Consider the following 19,979-nt stretch of genomic DNA (forward strand, 5'->3'; position numbering starts at 1 on the left):
CTTAGATCTACTTAATTTTAACTTTGGTGGATAGTTTGGCAATCATACCAAATCTCTTTAATCATAAATTTGACACACATCTATATTTAGTTTTATAAAGATGGTATTTCAAACTTCGCACAATGTAGTTCATAGTGTATTTTAAAAAGAAATAGGATTATACGGCTTGTTCAAATTTCTCATGTATATATCAACATATTCTGTAAGGATTATACACTGAGTGCCAATATAAACTCAATATTCGAGTATATTTCATCTTATACAAATTAGTATAAAAATAAGATGTGATATGGTTGCCAATGAGACAAGTTTTCACCAGAGACCAAATGACGTAGAAGGTTACCATATGGCCTTTATAACAATGAGCAAAAACCAAAGACTTTCTATGGCATGCATTTCGAACATTTCTGGCATATTTTGTAATCTTAACTTGTTTCACTAATTCCACATTTTTAACCAAAACTTCGGGTCCGCACTTTGTATGGCAAATTTCAACCAAAATTACCTCTATCAAAATCTACACAAAAATGTATGCAGTATAACCATTATCCGATGAAATTTTGAAAATGAAAAAATTGTTTGTGAGTTAGGACACTGGTGAGATATACAATCTTTCCAACGTTTCGGAAATGAAACTGAAAAACGAAGCCTAGTTCACGCGTAACCTTTCTTTAGCTAACGGTTTGAATTGAAGGTCACATTAATACAGATTCAATGAGGTTAAATTATTCACTTACAAGTCAATAATACATCAGTGATGTTTTTAAGCTTATTTTGACAAATTTGGGTCAAACTGACTGCTTATAAAGAAATATTATTTCACATTTCCGCTTTTATTAATACTTCAACAGAAAGAATCGAATTTTAAATGTTTGTCTAAATCGTAGCTAATGTCCTATAATATCCATACAAAATTTATCCGTATAACTCAAACACAAGCCATTTTGTATTCCATTTTCTTTATTCATTTTGGTACCACAGAAGTTTTTTTGATTGGTGTTTAACGCCACATCCTACACTATTGTGCTATTTCGAGGCGTTTAGATTTTATTGGTGGAGGAAGCCGGAGTGCCCGGAAAGAACCACCGACCTTCAGTAAAAAAACCTAACAATCCTAGTCAATTAAGATTGGAGTCGAGTGCAACTGCCACGTGCAGGACAGGCTAGTGATACAGTAATTTGACTACTTAGACCACTCGACCACATAGCCAGCTGATACGGAACGAACAGAGTGCCCTTCTACTTACGTTGACGATGTATAAATAAGACAAACATAGTATATGATCAATTTGATTTTATACCTAATTTTCAAACACGGTTATGTTAACCTCTTTTAAGTAGTTTAGCCAATCCACGTTTGTCGAGTTCAGCTGCAATTGACGGCGCAAGGTCATGTTCGTTTACTGGTCTTATGACAATTCGTGCTGTTGCCTTGTGACTGGTTCCCATTGTACCAGTAATTTCAAATCTCTCATCAGCTATTCTAATTGTTGGTGTGTCGTAGTAATAGTCGTCTCGCACAAAGTTCAAACCTTGACCATTTCCTCCTTTGTACATTTGATAGAACCAATTTTTATGATAGCCATACCACGATTCTGTCAAACCAACTCCTAACATGTTTTTGCTTCCCCAAAAAAAGCTGTAAGGACAATGCCACATAACAGCTGCACGACGATCATTTAATAACCATGAGGCTACTCCGTATGTGCCCCTAAACCATGACGCCTCATGGGCTATCTACAATATATTAAAATGCATGTTCCAGTAAAACATGACGACTTGTGGGCTACCTACTATATATTAAATGTATGTTCCTGTCAATTGTGACGACTTGTGGGCTATCTACAATATATGAAAATGTATATTCCAGTAAACCATGACGACTTGTGGTCTATTTACTATACATTAAAATGTATTTTCCTATCAACTATGATGTGTTGTGGGCGATCTACAATAAATTAAAATGTATGTTCCTGTCAACCAAGACGACTTGTTGGCTTCATGTATCTACAATATATTAAAATGTATGTTCCAGTAAACCATGACGACTTGTGTGATATCTACAATACATTTACGTTCCTTTTAACCATGACAAGTTGTGGAATATTTACAATACAGAGTTTAGGGCTTTCTACAATACATTTATGTTTTTTCAACCATGACGACTTTAGGGCTATCTACAATATGTTAAAGTGATTTCAAATTTACGATGAATGATCGTGAAAAGATAAGATGTAAACAAATATCAGCTACGAGTCACAAAATGAAGCTTTTTGTCGAGTGAGCGCAGTGAGTTTTATGAAAAGTCGAGCAGAGTGATAGAGACAGTGGGAATACAAATAACGTAAAATATCTCCCGTGAGCCACAATGCGAACCTTTTTAGAGAGTTTGCGCAGCAAACGAAAAAAAAAAAGCTTCCATTGTGTTGAGCGGCTGTTATCTATGTGGTAAAGTGGTATTTTAGGATATTTGTATTTTATATTTAAGTTTGATTATTTCTATATTTTTAATCTAACTTTATTATTTCAGAAGATATTATAATTAATACTGTAGTATTATATTATTGCATGGTTAAATTATACGGAGTGTAAATTTCAGATTCGCTCAGGTGTGACTTTTATCAGGTGTTTCAATTGGGTTTTATTTGTATTGATTAGTTGTCAATTCTTTGGCGGGAAGTTTTACATTTCTATATGGTCACTTTGCGTGATAGACACCATTTTCTGTGTTCAGTAAATTCTGATTATATTCTGTTTGGAGTTTGGTTTTCATATTTCTACGGTAATTTATTCTTCTTATACTAATATATTAATTATCTATACTTATAATTATATGTATGCAAGATTTATGAATGTTATGAATAAATGCATGTTTGAATGATGTGTAGGGGTGATATGTAAGTGCAATAATAGAAAACTTAAAAGAACTTTAAATTTCTTTAATAATTGTGCTTTTATGGTTAAATACAGCTAAATTTCAGTAAATTGGATTAAACTATTGAATCTTATAGAATGAATGTTTTATAATAATTTCAGATATTAAATAAAGTCATAAATTGATAAAGATATTAACTATCTCATTTTGATATGCAGAATAGGTTAGTTATGAATTTAATATTTGTACTGCAAGGTATCTACCATATTGATGATGCACCATTTTGGCATCAACCTGATGTGATTTGAATATTATATTTCAAGCCTTCACAAATACCTGTGAGGTAGGTTATGTTATGTTGAATCATGTGCGTTATGCTTATTGTATTGTCTGCTTTAGAAAGTGTTTTATGCTTTGTTTGCACGCATGTTCTTGCTTTGCATGTATATGTTATTTTTAAATATGCTTATTTAAATTTGGTATTTAAAAGTTCCCTTCATTACTGTTATAATGTGTTACTAATGCACCGACATATGCATTATGATTAGATTTGGTATTTAGATGTGCTTATGAGACAATATAATTGGAGATCACTATTTCCGACTTAATGAAATTATATAGTTTTCTTTTATTATTGAAATGCTTGGAAAAGTAAACAGTTTCCTTGTTCATAATTGTTAACATAATGTTTTAAAGCTTTTATATAGTTACTTAATTATATTACATCCATTAATATAACGTATTGTTATTACAGGGTATTTATTTTGGATTATAGTATAAACTACGAAATAAAGAATATCCCTTTAGATCGTTTCTTGAGTGTTTATTGCCCAGAAACAAGACTACATGTTTGGCGCCCAACGTGGGCCAACATTTGGACAATCTCCGCCTAGTATTTGACAGGATCCGAAAACACAACATGAAGCTTGCACCAGACAAGTGCTCATTCTTCAAGACCAAAGTGAAGTACGACGGCCATGTTGTTTCAGCGGAAGATGTGGAGGTTGACCCAGACAAGACAGATAAGGTTGTGAATTGGCCAAAGCCCACCAGTCCTAAAGATGTAAGACGATTTCTTGGATTCGTCGGATATTATCGTCGCTTCATTCGACACTTCAGCAAGATCAGTAAGCCACTTACAGAATTGATGCCGAATCCAATGAAGAAGAAAGTAAAGAAGCACGAGCAGAAACCATGGCACTGGGGTCCAGACCAAGAAAAGGCGTTTGAAACACTGAAGGAACGGCTTGTGTCAGCACCTATACTTGGATATGCCATTAGCAATCTTCCATACGAGCTACATACAGATACATCAGGATTTGCACTTGGAGCTGTATTGTACCAGAAGCAGGGAGAGCATCTGAGGGTTGTCAGCTACGCCAGCAGAAGCTTATCTAAATCTGAGAAGAGATATCCACCACACAAGTTGGAATTCCTCGCTTTGAAGTGGGCTGTTTGTGAGAAGTTCAGAGATTACCTCTTAGGCAGCAACTTTACAGTCATGACAGACAACAACCCCATGACATATGTTTTGACAACAGTTAAACTCGATGCCACCGGTCACAGATGGTTGAATAGCCTTGCAGACTTCAACTTCAATATCTTGTACCGACCTGGAAAGAAAAATGGAGACGCAGATGGACTCAGCCGAATTCCAGATGCACAAAGTACAGAATCCGATAGTGGAGAAATCATATCGATAGAGTCCGTACAGGCTATCTGCAACTCACAGCTTCCGAACACATTCATCGAGAGTTTAGCTGTTAACCCAGATGTAGTGCAATCTGATGATGATGAAGATGAATACAAAGTTGAAGATATCATCAATTGGAAACAGGCACAAGCCATGGATTCATAGATAGCGCCGTTTGTGAGATATGTTAGAGAAGGAAGGAAACCTACAACAGCAGATGTCGGATCATCACTACTCTTGCGACATTCAACACCTTATTCTCAAAGATGGCGTTTTATACAGAGACTTGATGATTAATGATGACAGGAAATCACAGCTGGTATTACCATCTGCTCATATAAAGATCGTCCTTGAGGCACTGCATGATGATATGGGCCATCCAGGCAAGGATAGAACACTATCACTACTGCGTGACAGATTCTACTGGCCAGGAACGGACAAGGCAGTTGATGATTGGATAGGGCAGTGCAGTAGATGTTTGAAAGGGAAAACACCAGCTAACAGTCAAGTTGCACCCTTGGTCAGCATTACTACCAGATTTCCACTAGAGCTAGTTTGCATTGATTTCCTGAAACTTGAGCGTTCTAAAGGAGGATACGAAGATGTACTTATTATCATGGACCACTTTACTAGATACGCCCAGGCTATACCAACGCGGAATCAAACAGCTAGAACTACTGCCCAAGCACTCTTTGACAACTACATCGTTCACTATGGAATTCCGCTACGTATCCACTCTGACAGAGGAGCGAATTTTGAAAGCAAAGTGATCAAAGTTTATGTACCTTGACTGGGATGAAGAAATCCAGAACAACGCCGTCCCATCCTATGGGAAATGGTATGCCAGAGAGGTTTAATTGCACATTGATGGGGATGCTTGGTACATTAAACCGACAGCAGAAGTCTAACTGGAAAGCTTACGTTGCACCCATGGTACACGCCTACAACTGCACTCGTCACGAGTCAACAGGAGTTGCACCGTATTTCCTCATGTTTGGACGACAGCCACGTCTACCAATTGATTTAGCTTTTGGACTTCACAAAGACACTAAGATGCCAGAAGGGTGACCGTGTGTTGGTGAAGATCGTATACTTCGATGGCAGACACAAGTTGGCTGATAAATGGGAAGATGTACCATACGTTGTATTGGATCAGCCAAATCAAGACATTCCTGTATTTACCTCATCCGTGAAGATGGAGAGGGAAAAATAAAGAAACTCCATAGAAATCTACTTCTTCCAGTTGGCTACATCAGAGACCAGGAACCAGTAGAGTTACAAACTACCAAACAGAGACCAACTCGACGCCCACTTGCTAGTAAGCAACAGAAAATACCAGTGGTTCAGGCAACCAAGGAGGATTCAGCTGATGACACAGCATCAACTATTTCAGAGGAATCCGAGGTTGGATTTTTGTTGACAGTGGACAGCGAATCATCTCTTGCTGAAGACTCCAATGCCAACATAGATATCATTGATGAGGATACCAGTCTTTCTGGGGACGCCCAGATTGAAGAGACTGAACCTAATGTAAGCGCTTCCGAGGATGCTGAGAGTATTTCATCAGAAGATACTACGATTGATGATGATGTACCTCAGGATACAGACGGATTACCACCGGTAGAACTCGGACGTTCGGGAAGGGAACGAAGACCACCTGCTTGGTTTCGATCCGGACAGTTTGAGACAAGTATGGCTGTTGCTAGATCAACTAGTATTCCAGAATGGCGACATAAAGCTGATTACATCTCGTCTTTGGCCCAGACACCATTATTTAAAGCTACTGGATTAGAGAGAGATGACGCAAGGACCATATTAGACATTGTCAACCACCTCTAGCTGGAAATGACGGGACGTCATTTTACAGCTGGGGGGAGTGTGTGGTAAAGTGGTATTTTAGGATATTTGTATTTTATATTTAAGTTTGATTATTTCTATATTTTTAATCTAACTTTATTATTTCAGAAGATATTATAATTAATACTGTAGTATTATATTATTGCATGGTTAAATTATACGGAGTGTAAATTTCAGATTTGCTCAGGTGTGACTTTTATCAGGTGTTTCAATTGGGTTTTATTTGTATTGATTAGTTGTCAATTCTTTGGCGGGAAGTTTTACATTTCTATATGGTCACTTTGCGTGATGGACACCATTTTCTGTGTTCAGTAAATTCTGATTATATTCTGTTTGGAGTTTGGTTTTCATATTTCTAAGGTCAGTTATTCTTCTTATACTAATATAATAATTATCTATACTTATAATTATATGTATGTATGATTTATGCATGTTATGAATAAATGCATGTTTGAATGATGTGTAGGTGTGATATGTAAGTGCAATAATAGAAAACTTAAAAGAACTTTAAATTTCTTTAATAATTGTGCTTTTATGGTTAAATACAGCTAAATTTCAGTAAATTGGATTAAACTATTGAATCTTATAGAATGAATGTTTTATAATAATTTCAGATATTAAATAAAGTCATAAATTGATAAAGATATTAACTATCTCATTTTGATATGCAGAATAGGTTAGTTATGAATTTAATATTTGTACTGCAGGTATCTACCATATTGATGATGCACCATTTTGGCATCAACCTGATGTGATTTGAATATTATATTTCAAGCCTTCACAAATACCTGTGAGGTAGGTTATGTTATGTTGAATCATGTGCGTTATGCTTATTGTATTGTCTGCTTTAGAAAGTGTTTTATGCTTTGTTTGCACGCATGTTCTTGCTTTGCATGTATATGTTATTTTTAAATATGCTTATTTAAATTTGGTATTTAAAAGTTCCCTTCATTACTGTTATAATGTGTTACTAATGCACCGACATATGCATTATGATTAGATTTGGTATTTTAGATGTGTTTATGAGACAATATAGTTGGAGATCACTATTTCCGACTTAATGAAATTATATAGTTTTCTTTTATTATTGAAATGCTTGGTAAAGTAAACAGTTTCCTTGTTCATAATTGTTAACATAATGTTTTAAAGCTTTTATATAGTTACTTAATTATATTACATCCATTAATATAATGTATTGTTATTACAGGGTATTTATTTTGGATTATAGTATAAACTACGAAATAAAGAATCCGTAACCCTTTAGATCGTTTCTTGTGTGTTTATTGCCCAGAAACAAGACTACATCTACACAGGCACCTATCTCTGAAAAAAATTACATATATACTTTAATGTAAGACAAGGTACCCAACTCATATTTGAGAAATGTCATCCGGTCGCGAACTTCCGTTATATTATAAACTTGTTATGTCGTAAATCTACATTAGATTATCAACAAAATGGGGTATAACACGCCTATTTCTATTATCTAAATCATTCGTAACAGGCCTTCTAAGTATACCAACCGTAATTATTTCGTCTTCTCACAGCCGAATGGAAATGTTAATTTTGTAGTTATTTTAAAGTAGATTTACGACATAACAAGTTTCATTGGAATAGAGAACCGCACAAGGATAATTCTGTTGCTCGAATAGGACCCGAGGTCCTCTATTATATCACATATTGACAGTTTCCCTACGCGAAAAAAAAATCAACACTTCCGAAAAATGAAAGTAGGGTTCAGGAAATGTAACTATCCACTGAATCATAAAATGCATCAACTGAACGACATATTTAATGTAATATATCAACAGTGTCTTTTACACGAAAACGTATAGTTTATCCTTGTGCTAGACAACCACAGAATCGAAATATAACGGAAATTCGCGACCGGGTGAAAATCTCAAATATACGAGTTAGGTACCTTGTGTTACATTAAAGTATGTAGGTAATTTATTTCAGAGACAAGTGCCTTTGTTTATCTATCCTTTTTATACGCTGAAAATAGTGCTTTTTCAAGTTTCCCACCTTCCACCCTTAAGACAGTGCTACTCTTGACGAAAATAAGCTTGATGATGTTTTCTCACACATGGTGAAGTGACTGATAAGTTCTGCTCCCGTCGCAAAGTCGTGATACAAAAATTACGGAACCACTAAGCAGAGCGGTAGGCGAAGGGGAGGACGATAGAGAATAAAATAAGACAACTTACGTATCTGTATCAGTAAAATAAGAACCTTAGACAACCTACGTATCTGTATCAGTAAAATACGAAACTTATAACCGGGACACATTTAGTCCAATTGGAATACATCTTATCGCTATTTATTCAAATCCTGATAAGTTCTAAAATTACACATCTTTTATATCCAGTTGAAGCTATCTGGGGCCCTGTTTAAACAATGTATTAGGCATTAAACTTTTCAAAGAGAAATGTTTAAACCAGCGTAAACACTTCAAAAAAAGCATTTATATTACTTTGATTTGGGTTTTTAAAAAGTGGATCATAACCTATCAAGTTTCAAAATGTTTGCTTTCTAAACTTTACCCTTCCTTAGCTCGTTACTGATGACCTTTGTTTTTGCAAGACTTGACCCAAACAGGAAGTTGTATAAGTGACTGGTTTTTTTTTCCGGATTGAACTAAACAGCGATAAGGTGTATACTAAATTACTTGACGGTATACCTGGTTTCCAAAATAATCTGAAAGCATCATACAAACAACTTAAAGCATCGCCTTATGTTTACAACTAAATTAATCAAAATACAATGTACTTATGCAAATTTGTATTTGATAAGTTTTTCATTTGTAAAGTGTCATACGGGATATACGGTCAACGGACGCATTGTTATCAATAATAATAAAAAAAAGCTTTAAAACCTTTAAAGATTTTTTAAGCATTCCCGAAATAGTTAAATATTGTTTTTAAACTATTCAAACACACCCACTCTGTTGTTATGATGACTCATTAAAAAGGTATTTCACTTGATCAATACTCTTTATTTCTTGGAACTGTGAATACGCTTGAGTATTAAAAGGGGAACCCAACTTGTTCTTTTCGATGAGGATATCGCCCATTTTTATGACCCCCCCCCCCCCCCCCCCCAAAAAAAAAAAGAAAAAAAAAACTGTTACCGGTGAGCAGAGATAAAAAAATTAATGCTTTATAAAGTTCAATCTTAATTTTCTATGGACTTGTTTATGGCGGAATTTATGCTTATGCACAAAAAAGATCCCACATGTTTTTGCACCTAACTTACATAATCGAATGTTTTGTGGACATATGTCTTTACTTTTAAAAAGTTTTCAAATATCTTGAAGCTCCGTACTACGATTTAGATATTCACACGTATAGAAGATGCATAACAAACCCATGCCCATTTTTAGGATTTTTGATCTTCTCTCTCTGGATGTTTTTAGTACGTTTAATCTACATTAAACCTTTAAAGCCATGTAAACAATTCAAATATACCAACTTCAACTTTTATACCTTCTCTGATAAAAAGTTCTCTCCTTTTGTTTAATTTCAACAGGATATCAGCCTTTTGAGTTCAATCAACGAGGCGTGTTCCTCTACGAATTTTTCTTAGGCGGAAGCGGTTATTTTCATGATTGGAACACCATTTTATGATCTCTTATGTGTGAACCCCGTTAAAAATTACCGATTTTTGTTAAGTCATTAGGAATAAGTAGCGCGTATACGCAATTAAGAGAGGTTTTCAATTGTAAAACGTGCAAACTATGAATTGCGTTTTCTACACTTTTTTTTTTACAAATGTTAGCTGCAAATATTACGACCAGAATTGATTCTTCTGAGTTGAAATTATCGGAGTGCATTTCGTGTAAAATAAATAATGGCATAGCCGTCTCTTTGTGTACATTTAGGGGAAACGTACCCTAAAAACGTGTCAACTTCATACATGTATATTGTTTAAATTTATACAATAGTTATTGACATTTTCTAAAAACAAAATACTCACAATCTTTTCTCTAGAAGCTGGTCTAATCACTACTGGCGAAGACTGCAGTTGCCCCTTAGCTATAGAAGAATGTGGATCTTCGAGAATGAACCTTGTCCAGTTTTCCACCTCGATGGAACAGACAACACTATAGTCCTTAGGTTTTGACATCATACTTGCTCCAGATGAAATAACAATTCCGGCGACTTTAGCAATTGCGACAATAGTGGCTGGATCCATACCTGCAGAGTGGGATATCAACCCTACAGGAAAAAACATACAAAGTCGTTAAAAATTGTATAAGGCGTAAAACAAATAACCTGTGTGTTTCAGTTAACCTTATATTCCATACCCTTAAGATTATTATTTTTATTTTTGAACAAGAACTTTTAAAAACAGACTGTTTCTGTTGTGAAAGTAGTACGGCAATATTTTTTTTCAAAATGAAATTAATTACCTACCGATATGTGCGTGCCCTAATTTGTCAGCAGGTTTCCGGAAATACAGGTATTAATTTAGGCTTAAAGTTTTCAGGAAATACCGATTCTTTAAAAACAACTTTAGAACTGAGTCAGCACTTAATCTCCGAAAAAAAGATTGTTGCATGCACAATTCGAATTTGGAAACATAAAACATAGAGGTCAACATAATTTGAAAAAGTTGAGCTGAAAAACGTTATGTTGAAAAGCATCAAATACTTTTATCCATAATAAGTGAGGGTGGTATACCCTCCAATCATAAAAAAGGTTATGTTAAGAAAAGTTTACAAATTCTTAACCTAGTTAGCTCAGACACAAATAATCGAGTGTTTATGACGAACCATTATTTGACTATAGTCTTGAAGTTGCTACACTCGTCTTAACTCGACCTGATTTAGCCTTTTCAATAGTCGTCTGGCGCGAAAAGGACGATAACTCAATTTTAGAATTTAATATTTTCGGAGACGGTCAATTTCCGGAATTGCATGCTTTATCATCACGGTTTTTTCTTTGGCCGTCGATGAGGACACTATTGTTGCATTCTTTGACAATAAGGTATATTTAACAAGACAGTATTATCAATGTATTATCGTGGTATCAATATATGTAAGCAATGTTAGATACCTGAATTAATTGTTATTTTGGCAAGGACAATTCATCACTTCCCCTGAAAACATGATTTTGTACAAGTTCACTTATCGGCATCTCCGGGCGGCAAAGCATATCAATTTCCTGATGATTTTTACAACGGCATTCTGATTTTTATTAATTGCTACATATTACCGCTTTATTTAAATCAACTTTTGTTTATATTATCAACAAATAAGAGTAACATACTAGGTCGAGTTGTCGTTCGTAGTGTATAGTTTGTTCCAAACCAGTGTTTGTTTTTAGTACAGGTTGGCAGTTGTTTATTAACAATAAATATGTTGCAACTAAAACACATGTTATCTTCAGTGGGTGGGTGTGTGTGTGTGTGTGTTTTTCTAATTAGTAATTGTTTATAAAAGCAAATTGTTTCTAAATACATTTGGCAGATAGGATTATCATGTAATTGTTATTTCCCTTGTTTAAAAATAGAAATTGCGTGTTTCTATATTTAACGATTTACATGACACTTATTCAGTACATATTTGTTAAATTGATTAGATATTGCTATTTTGAATTCATTTGTAAAAGATATTTTAAATTATTTAGGTTCTAAAGTTTAGTATTTGCATCCTTGCTAATCATTTATATCCTTCGTTGAAAGACTTAATCATTTTTATTGTTTGGAATTAAATTCTTTTTAAATACTAATAAGGCGCTATGTAGGGCTGACTAGGCGAAGGCTATATAGCCAGTCAATGTGGATTTAAACTTCCATCATCATCGATGAATGGTTTGAGGACTGACGTTCAGTCCAACATGGCAAGCATGGCAGTCCTCCCCATGAGGTTAGTGCATCTGCCAGATGCGTTCTTAAAACGGATAATTATTGCAGTCATGCAATGCTCCTTTTCTCTACTTTTGGTCTACATGATACAAATTGTACTTATTGAATAAATTATATATTGTTTGCATTGTTTTTTTTTTAGTTTTCTTTTTTCTTTTCTTTTATTTAGATAGCGCTATTACATTAGGCATCAATCGTCTTCTTATTTATCAGTTCACAAACTAGAACAAGCTGTGGTCCCCATCCCCTGCAGAATTGCTCCTTCTACATACAATGTACATGACCCCCAACCCCTTTTCTTTTATGGCTATCAGTAAGGGGGTGGACAGGGAGCATTGATTCCCCGTTCCCTCCCCAAACTCCTACTTCACTTCGTATTCTGTTCCTCTGCACTCCTATTTTTTCGTCAACATGAACTATCCCTGTTTTAACAACCCTTTCCTTACGGTTAACACCACCCTGACTCCAGCTTTCATCTATCGAAATCCCATTTCCAGCCTTCTTATTCCATAGTTCCCATAATTCTTTCCACCCCCTTATCAGTGTCACAATGACTCGCACCCATTAACAACCCATCATTTGGCCACAAAATATATTATACTACCCGATTTGTTTCCTATATGCAAAAATTACGAGTCAGGACTTTTGCTTTACAGCCGATTGCAATGAGTGTGTAGGTAAAGGTAATATCTTTGGTTAGCTTGCTTGCTAGCTGAACCGTGAAGTCATTATTATGTAAGGTATACTACCCTCCTTTCGAAGTAGTCTAGTCCTACAGACAGATAGATTGGTTATCTGTCGGACTAGTCTAACTCTTAAAAGAGGGTAGTTTACCTAACCTAATAATGACTTCACGGTTCAGCTAGCAAGCAAGCTAACCAAAGATGTTACCTGTTCCTACACACTCATTGCAATCGGCTGTAATAATGGCCATTTTTTTAACACATCTCGTTTTTAACTCCCATGCGTATTTTTTACTGTCAACTATATAAATGGCCTCAACGCATACAAGAAAAATACAGAATATCTCTTCCCAAATGTGTTGTCAAAATAATAAAAATGTACTCTTTCAATAAATATTCTTGCAATAAATTCATAGTCACTTTTATTTCCTATAGAATAAATTGAAAAAGAATCAGACTTTCATACACTCAATTGAATTTTGAATATTTCAATGTCTTAAATTGTCATTCTTATCTATTTATTTGATGGCGCCCTTATTACCCTATAATGAATCTTTTTTTTAAATCCACAAAGATTACATAGCAAATACATATTAAGGGTTAATATTAAAGTTTACTTTGCGGTCCCAAAGTGAGGAACTAATTATAAAACATGGGTAAGCAAACTAAATACCTAGATGATGTTAAAAAAAAATAAGACTATAGTTGATGAGATACCTCCTCATGTAACAAGATTTATCTCTCCTGTGATTAAAACACATTGAGATTGAGATTGAATTGTCTCCCTTTGATAACAGCCAGTACCGAAGCACAATTTTTGTTTTTGTGATTTTTTATTGATTAACAATAGTTAAATAAAAAAAGGATAATACTTTCAATTTCGAGGTCTTACAAAAGCGTTTTTACCTGTTATTCTAATTTTACATTAAAAACCCAAATTTAGATGAAAAGGCTACCTGATTCACCTTAGGATTGCCGATTGAAACTGGCTGAAGAAGACTTTTTCAGATTTATTACAAAGAAAAAAACAATCCATCAGATATTTAATGCTAGCTATTGGTGATCAACCTTATTCTGTAAAAATGGGTCTGTAGCAAATTCTCATATGCTAGCATTATTACATGTAATATGCAAGGATGGCATTACACATTTGACAAAGGAAAAGATATGGCAAGTCATCTTTTTGGCCCATTGAACTCGAAAGTGATATCGTCCGAAAAACCTCCTTCAGATAATATGAAATTACTCTGGCAGAAATTGGTAATTATATTTTTCAACTCTGTCAACATATCTGCATTAAAGGGGTACTAGCTACGAGATACATAAAAAATTTAAATTACAATTGTTTTTGTTCAATAGTTAATGAAAGTGAAATAGTGAAATAATAATTCGCTTTTAGCAGCCAGTACAGTTCAATTTTGTCAAAATAAGCTAAGAAACATTGATGATGAATTATTCACTTGCAAGTGAATAATTCGACTTCATTGAATCCGTATTCATGTGAACTTCAATTTAACCCTTAGCTAGAGATGGATTACACATGATTTATGCGTGTTTGGTTATTAATAGAAAAGAATGTCAACATGGAAAGTGAAACAAAGGTAAATCATTTGATTGACTGGTTCGATCCACAAAACAATCATTCTTATGCAGGTAAAATCGAAAATTAACTTATTTTTTTACCTAAAGCACGACATCAAACAAACAAAGAAAAATCTATTTGCACGAGGACCATATCTATTTATATCTATGTTTATGTTAAAAACTTGATATGTGACCGTCGGTAGTTTTCGGGGTCATCTCGATAGTTAATTATATGGCGTGTAGACTAAAATACACACAAAATGCTGATATATATTATCTAGTATATGCATTATTAACTGTTTATTTAAGACATGTTATAATTTGGATATGTGTTTTAGTATGTTATAAATCAAATATGAGAATTTGAGTCAAATCGGTGAATATGATTTTGACAGCTAGTGCCCTTTAAGGATAATTTCCAACTTCTTTAATTAAGTGCAAAATTTTAAAATAGCCTCATTTCGAGATATTGTCAAACTGAATATTCATTTACTAACATTACATTGAACCGACTTATACCCTTAAACCCTTTAAAACTGCTATTTCAGAATAAACCATTTTTCAATCTATGTAGCCCGGTGAGGTAGATTGGATCAAGGACTTAGTAGCGTTCATTGTTACGTCATTAAAAAAAATCTTGTCATGTTTATCATTTTGCTGGACTTAGTTTCTGTCTATTCATTATCATTCTATCTATAAATGTAAATGGATGACTTCATGTAATATATAAAATTTGTCTGTAGATCTTGCATAATTGCTAATATTTTTTGCTGTTCGAAGCTTCGGTCTACCTATTCTAGTGTTCAAAACCATAAATTTAAGCATATGACTCCTTAAAGGAGCCGACTGACTACTTTGTTAATGCAAGCTTATCATGATCAGTAGATTACATTTTCTTGGTAGGTTTATTTTCTGCTAAAACTCAAAAAAAGATAATCATCATCTTAATATGAAGAGTTCCCTGAAAATTATACAGCCATATAATTGAGTATGAAGCGGTGAATGTGTCAATGAGATGACAACCCGATCAAAGAGAAGAAAACAGCCCAAGACCACCAATAGGTTTCCAACACAGCGAGAAAATCCCGCACATGGAGGCTGCCCCTAAACAAAAACACATACAAGTTCGGCGAAATGGACGCCACACTGAAACTCCGATTCGGAAGCATATAAATGAATCAAAATTAAAAAAAAACAAAACAAACAGGACTAACAAAGGTTTTGGACAGGCGCAAACATGTGGCAGTATTAAACTGTTTGGCGAAATCTCTCAACACTCCCTTTATAACACTAGCCAATGTCGAGTTGACTTATCCAATTATTTTTTTGCTCTTTACATTTTCTGCTTTTCTACTATAGGTTCTGCAGTAACACAAAAATGGGTAAAATTTCTCATTACGTAAGGAGTCGACTGGCAATTGGTCGAAATAAGACAGTAGGTAGGTATGCTGTTTTTTAGGACAATTTCTGTTACTAGTTTCCTTTTCATGTAAGATGAAATTCCAGTATGACCGCCCTTCCTCGGCTCATGAATTTTTGAAAACTTTTAACCACAAGGCTAAAACAAATATCGTTAGGTGTCATACTACCCTACCTTCCCTAAATATTTTTCTGCAAGCCTAAGACATAGTTCTGACATATTTGGTTCAACAACGTTAAAGACCAGAAAATTTCACTAGATGATTTATGTAAAAGATTTTGGCCTATAATGCCGTATATATCAAGAAATATCGTGTATGTATTAGCACTTTGAAGATGTCGGGATAATTCTATTACCATAGTTTCCTGAATTAAAGCATACACCAGACACCTTTAGACTCCCATTCAAATCCCTTGGATCCAATTACACTTTACCGAACGTAGCTTGAGGCAACCGTACGGCCTTTAACAATGAGAAAAACCCATACCGTATAGTCGACTATAAAAGACCCTGACATGAAAAATATGAAGCAATTTAATTGAGAAAACTAACGGCCTAATCTATAACAAAAAATTAACAAAAACATAAACCAACGACAACCACAGAACTATAGGCTCCTGACTTGGGACAGGCACATAAGAATGTAGCGGGGTTATACATGTTTGTTAGCACTCAACCCCCTCCTCTCTCTAACCTGGGACAGTGGTGTTACAGCACATAAGAACAAACTATTATCATCCCTAGTAACAAAAAGGACATCCTTAACCCAGTTATTGTATTCGAATTTGCTTTTTTATTGTCTCGTCGTAATGTTCTACATTGTATGCATACGAACTTTAAAGAAGACAGCTTTAAAAAGTTACCTGCTAGTACTACCAGCAACACAACAACGTCATAGCTAAATTTCGCCATTTCTCGAACTTCTTCCTGAAATGTAGATAAATGAATGTTTTTGAAATGTAATTTAAATAATTTAACCCACATTTTACAAAATGAACTAATGCGCATATTAAGTAAAGATAGCATATTAAAAACGTATTTCAGCGCAATTTCTACCTAAAAGAAATTAGATAGCTATAATTGTACAAAAGGAATTTTGGATATACGAAATGCACCTTCGTTGGTTTTTTTTTTATATATACCTACCCCTCCCCCCTTTTCCCAGGAGAATATCTTTTAGATAATTAAAAATTTCAAAGAAAAAGTAGCTGAGATTTTCTTTTCTATAATGCTGCCCAATTTCATAGGATGTGAAGCAATTTTTATTGAAATTGAAGTTGAAAGTATATTTATGAATTTGTAACAGAATTTATCACTGAAGATTCATTAGCAGTCCCACATAGGACATCGGTCAGCACATTTCTAGTAGATTATGCATGGGAAACACAATGTTGTGTGATAAAAAGAAAACTACACCATATAATTTTCAGATAAAATATGACAAGATAGCTCTAATAATATGCTTTCAGATAAGAAAAAAGAAATAATTGGGTCACCAGACTCGTTTTCCTGCTACATGATAAAATATGTAAATTCACAACACATTCTATTATAAAATTTACTTATCTGAGTTATCTCCCCTTATATCTGAGTTATCTCCCTTTATGTGGCAAAGTTGAAAAAAAAATTAATCAAACAAAAATGTTCTGGTTTTTGTAAAATTACAGCCGTAAATATGATAAAACACATAATTTTCTATATTAACATTAAAAAAGTCTTGCACATAAATTACATACTGCTCTCTAAATTTGCACATTTCAATAAAGATCTAGACCGATTGTTATCTGCTATTTAAAAATCCAAGATGGAGGAAGACACCACAGCCACCTTAATAAAACCGACCGTGCGAGGGCTGTATTGTATTCCAAACTGCTCAGGTAAGTCTGTACACAGAGTACTTTTTGAGGTGAAAATACTTGTCCATTTGTTATGATGAACCTTAAGATAGGAGTCGAACGCACCTGTCACGAGTGGGGGTTCAAACTAACCTCAGTGTTGACCGGTAAGGGATGGACAATTCAAACCACTCGGCCACCGAGGCCTCTTAGTCACGTAAGAGCACGCGCAATAAGGAAATAAGGAAGCGAAATATTTTTTGATGAAAATATGTGGATCGCACTAAAAGGGGGGTGCTGGGACAGTAAAAAGAGATTTTATACAGGAGAAATTGTTTCCAAATTATTTTCAGAATACTCTTTCTAGTATTTGCTAAAATCACATACAATGATCATTTTCTATCCATTGAAACCGGTTTTGATATGGAATACTTTATAAAATGGAGATTTTGAACGTAGTGCAACTTGATGCCCCGGATCTGATGAACAGTTCAATTTAGACCGAACAAAATCGCGTTTAGGTTTTTCCCTTAAAAACGGATAGGTAGGTAGGACTTTTTTAATTTTCATTTAATTTTTTTTTACCTTGGGTATATGGCAGGACCTGAAATAATGTCATGATTCATCACCATGCAAAAGTGCCAGTAATATTTATTTACCTTAGCGTAGGAAATTTGAGGCATATACATTCCTACAAATATGTACCATATTTGCAAGCTTGATATCATTCTTATATCCTTTTTGGTTAAAACTGCATTTTCAAAGTATACCTATCATTGCAGACCTTATCATTTAGAACATCTTACCTGTATGTTGTCCAAATCCGTTGTCCTGGAAGTCAGCGAGATATTTTTATTAAATAGTAACACACTACCTTAGGATGCATGCTTCGCACGGATATATTTACAGGTAAGATTTAAATCTACACTTAAATCAATCTAATAAAAATACAGAGCTCATCAAAGTACGCGATTTGCGATAGATCTGAATTTTGATCAGATTGCACTTGAATAGAAGGATTTTTTAACTTGATTTTTTTTCGTTAACTTTTGTCAATTCGTCTTTTGTTATTATTCGATTTATCATTGTCTTGGGATTAACTTTTTTTTTATATGTTTCGTGTTTTTTTCATGTCTCTTGTTTTGTTTTTTTTTGTACGATTTTTTTCTTCCTGTATGATTTAGTTGTTTTGTTTTTATTGGGGAGGGGGTTGTAATTTGTTTGTTTGTTCCAACTTCCTTTTCTAAGGGGGGGGGGGGGTCTTAATTATCCCCTAATTTTATTGATTAAAGTCAAACAAATGTTTACATTCTTTAGTTCTGATTTGTGATGTATCTTTTCGTATAACGTCAAATAAATGCCTAAATCAGTAATAATTTTATTTTTCTGAATTATATGAGCCCATTATTTTCCAAATGACTACAAAATGAAGCTACACGCAATTTTTCCGATGGACAAAACCAAGCAACAAGTTAACAATTTTTAGAAAGTAAAAACTGTATCCTCCAGGCGTTTCATAAGTATGATTTTATCATAAATCAATACCACACCAAGTATCCCGATCCGTAATTCACGGAGGGATTCAACTCCCGAGGACCAATTTAACAAAAAAAAAAAAAAAAAAAAAAAAAAAGACATAGGATCCGATTCCCACGGAGCATAATCCTCCGCGGGACCGGATATATATTTTATTTACCCACCGTTTGTAGTTTTCGTGTAATTTATCCTCGGGATTCGGATCCCTCCGCGGATTTTGGATCGCGGAATACCCGGTGTGAATACGAAAGCTCCATCTTTAATTGTATTTCTGATCTCTGGAAATTAAAACTGAACGTAAACACAGTAGGTATAGTGTCCGGCTAGGATCGTGGTTTTTCGAGTTATTTAATCGGTTTTTTTCGAGTATGACCACTTTTTTTCGAGTGAATATGATCAAAAATGTAAACAAACAGACTTCTTTTTTGACAAGACTTGATATAGGAGCTTGAGTTTAATATACAAGGTTATACAAGGCATGTTAGTATTTAAGATAAAAAGATATTATCAATCCGACATAATTTTTTTGTTAAAAAAGTTAAATTAAGCCTTACAATGCTTTTATTCCAAAATACAGAATAAAGCCATTTTTATACACATACCAAATGAATGCAAATGTCGAAGGAAA

The 19,979-nt window shown here is 34.3% G+C and overlaps 1 protein-coding gene across 2 annotated transcripts; it reads right to left on the minus strand.

The window, feature by feature from the left end:
* Positions 1 to 1,279: 1,279 nt before the first annotated feature.
* Positions 1,280 to 18,676, minus strand: LOC127705482 (echotoxin-2-like). Of its 2 annotated transcripts, none has more exons than XM_052209800.1 (4): positions 18,622 to 18,676; positions 16,844 to 16,907; positions 10,401 to 10,642; positions 1,280 to 1,737 (listed from the first exon to the last, which is right to left on the minus strand). In XM_052209800.1, the coding sequence occupies exons 2-4, from the start codon at positions 16,890 to 16,892 to the stop codon at positions 1,324 to 1,326; spliced, it is 705 nt and encodes a 234-aa protein (XP_052065760.1). In that variant the 5' UTR covers positions 16,893 to 16,907; positions 18,622 to 18,676; the 3' UTR covers positions 1,280 to 1,323. The 2 variants fall into 2 exon arrangements, with proteins under 2 accessions (XP_052065760.1, XP_052065759.1); XM_052209799.1 differs by lacking the exon at positions 18,622 to 18,676 and adding an exon at positions 18,475 to 18,598.
* Positions 18,677 to 19,979: the final 1,303 nt, after the last annotated feature.

Source organism: Mytilus californianus, unplaced genomic scaffold, assembly GCF_021869535.1.
Source record: "Mytilus californianus isolate M0D057914Y unplaced genomic scaffold, xbMytCali1.0.p SCAF_6, whole genome shotgun sequence".
Lineage (NCBI taxonomy): Eukaryota > Metazoa > Mollusca > Bivalvia > Mytilida > Mytilidae > Mytilus > Mytilus californianus.

Bases quoted from the DNA above. Each gene is read 5' to 3' on its own strand.
- LOC127705482 (XM_052209799.1), bottom strand. From the start codon at position 18,543: ATGATATCAAGCTTGCAAATATGGTACATATTTGTAGGAATGTATATG. The intron at 10,643-16,843 runs GTAACTTTTTAA...TTTTTCCTGTAG, and splicing joins GTTGCTGGTAGTACTAGCAG to GGTTGATATCCCACTCTGCA. The intron at 1,738-10,400 runs GTGAGTATTTTG...AATATATTGTAG, and splicing joins CAGCTTCTAGAGAAAAGATT to ATAGCCCATGAGGCGTCATG.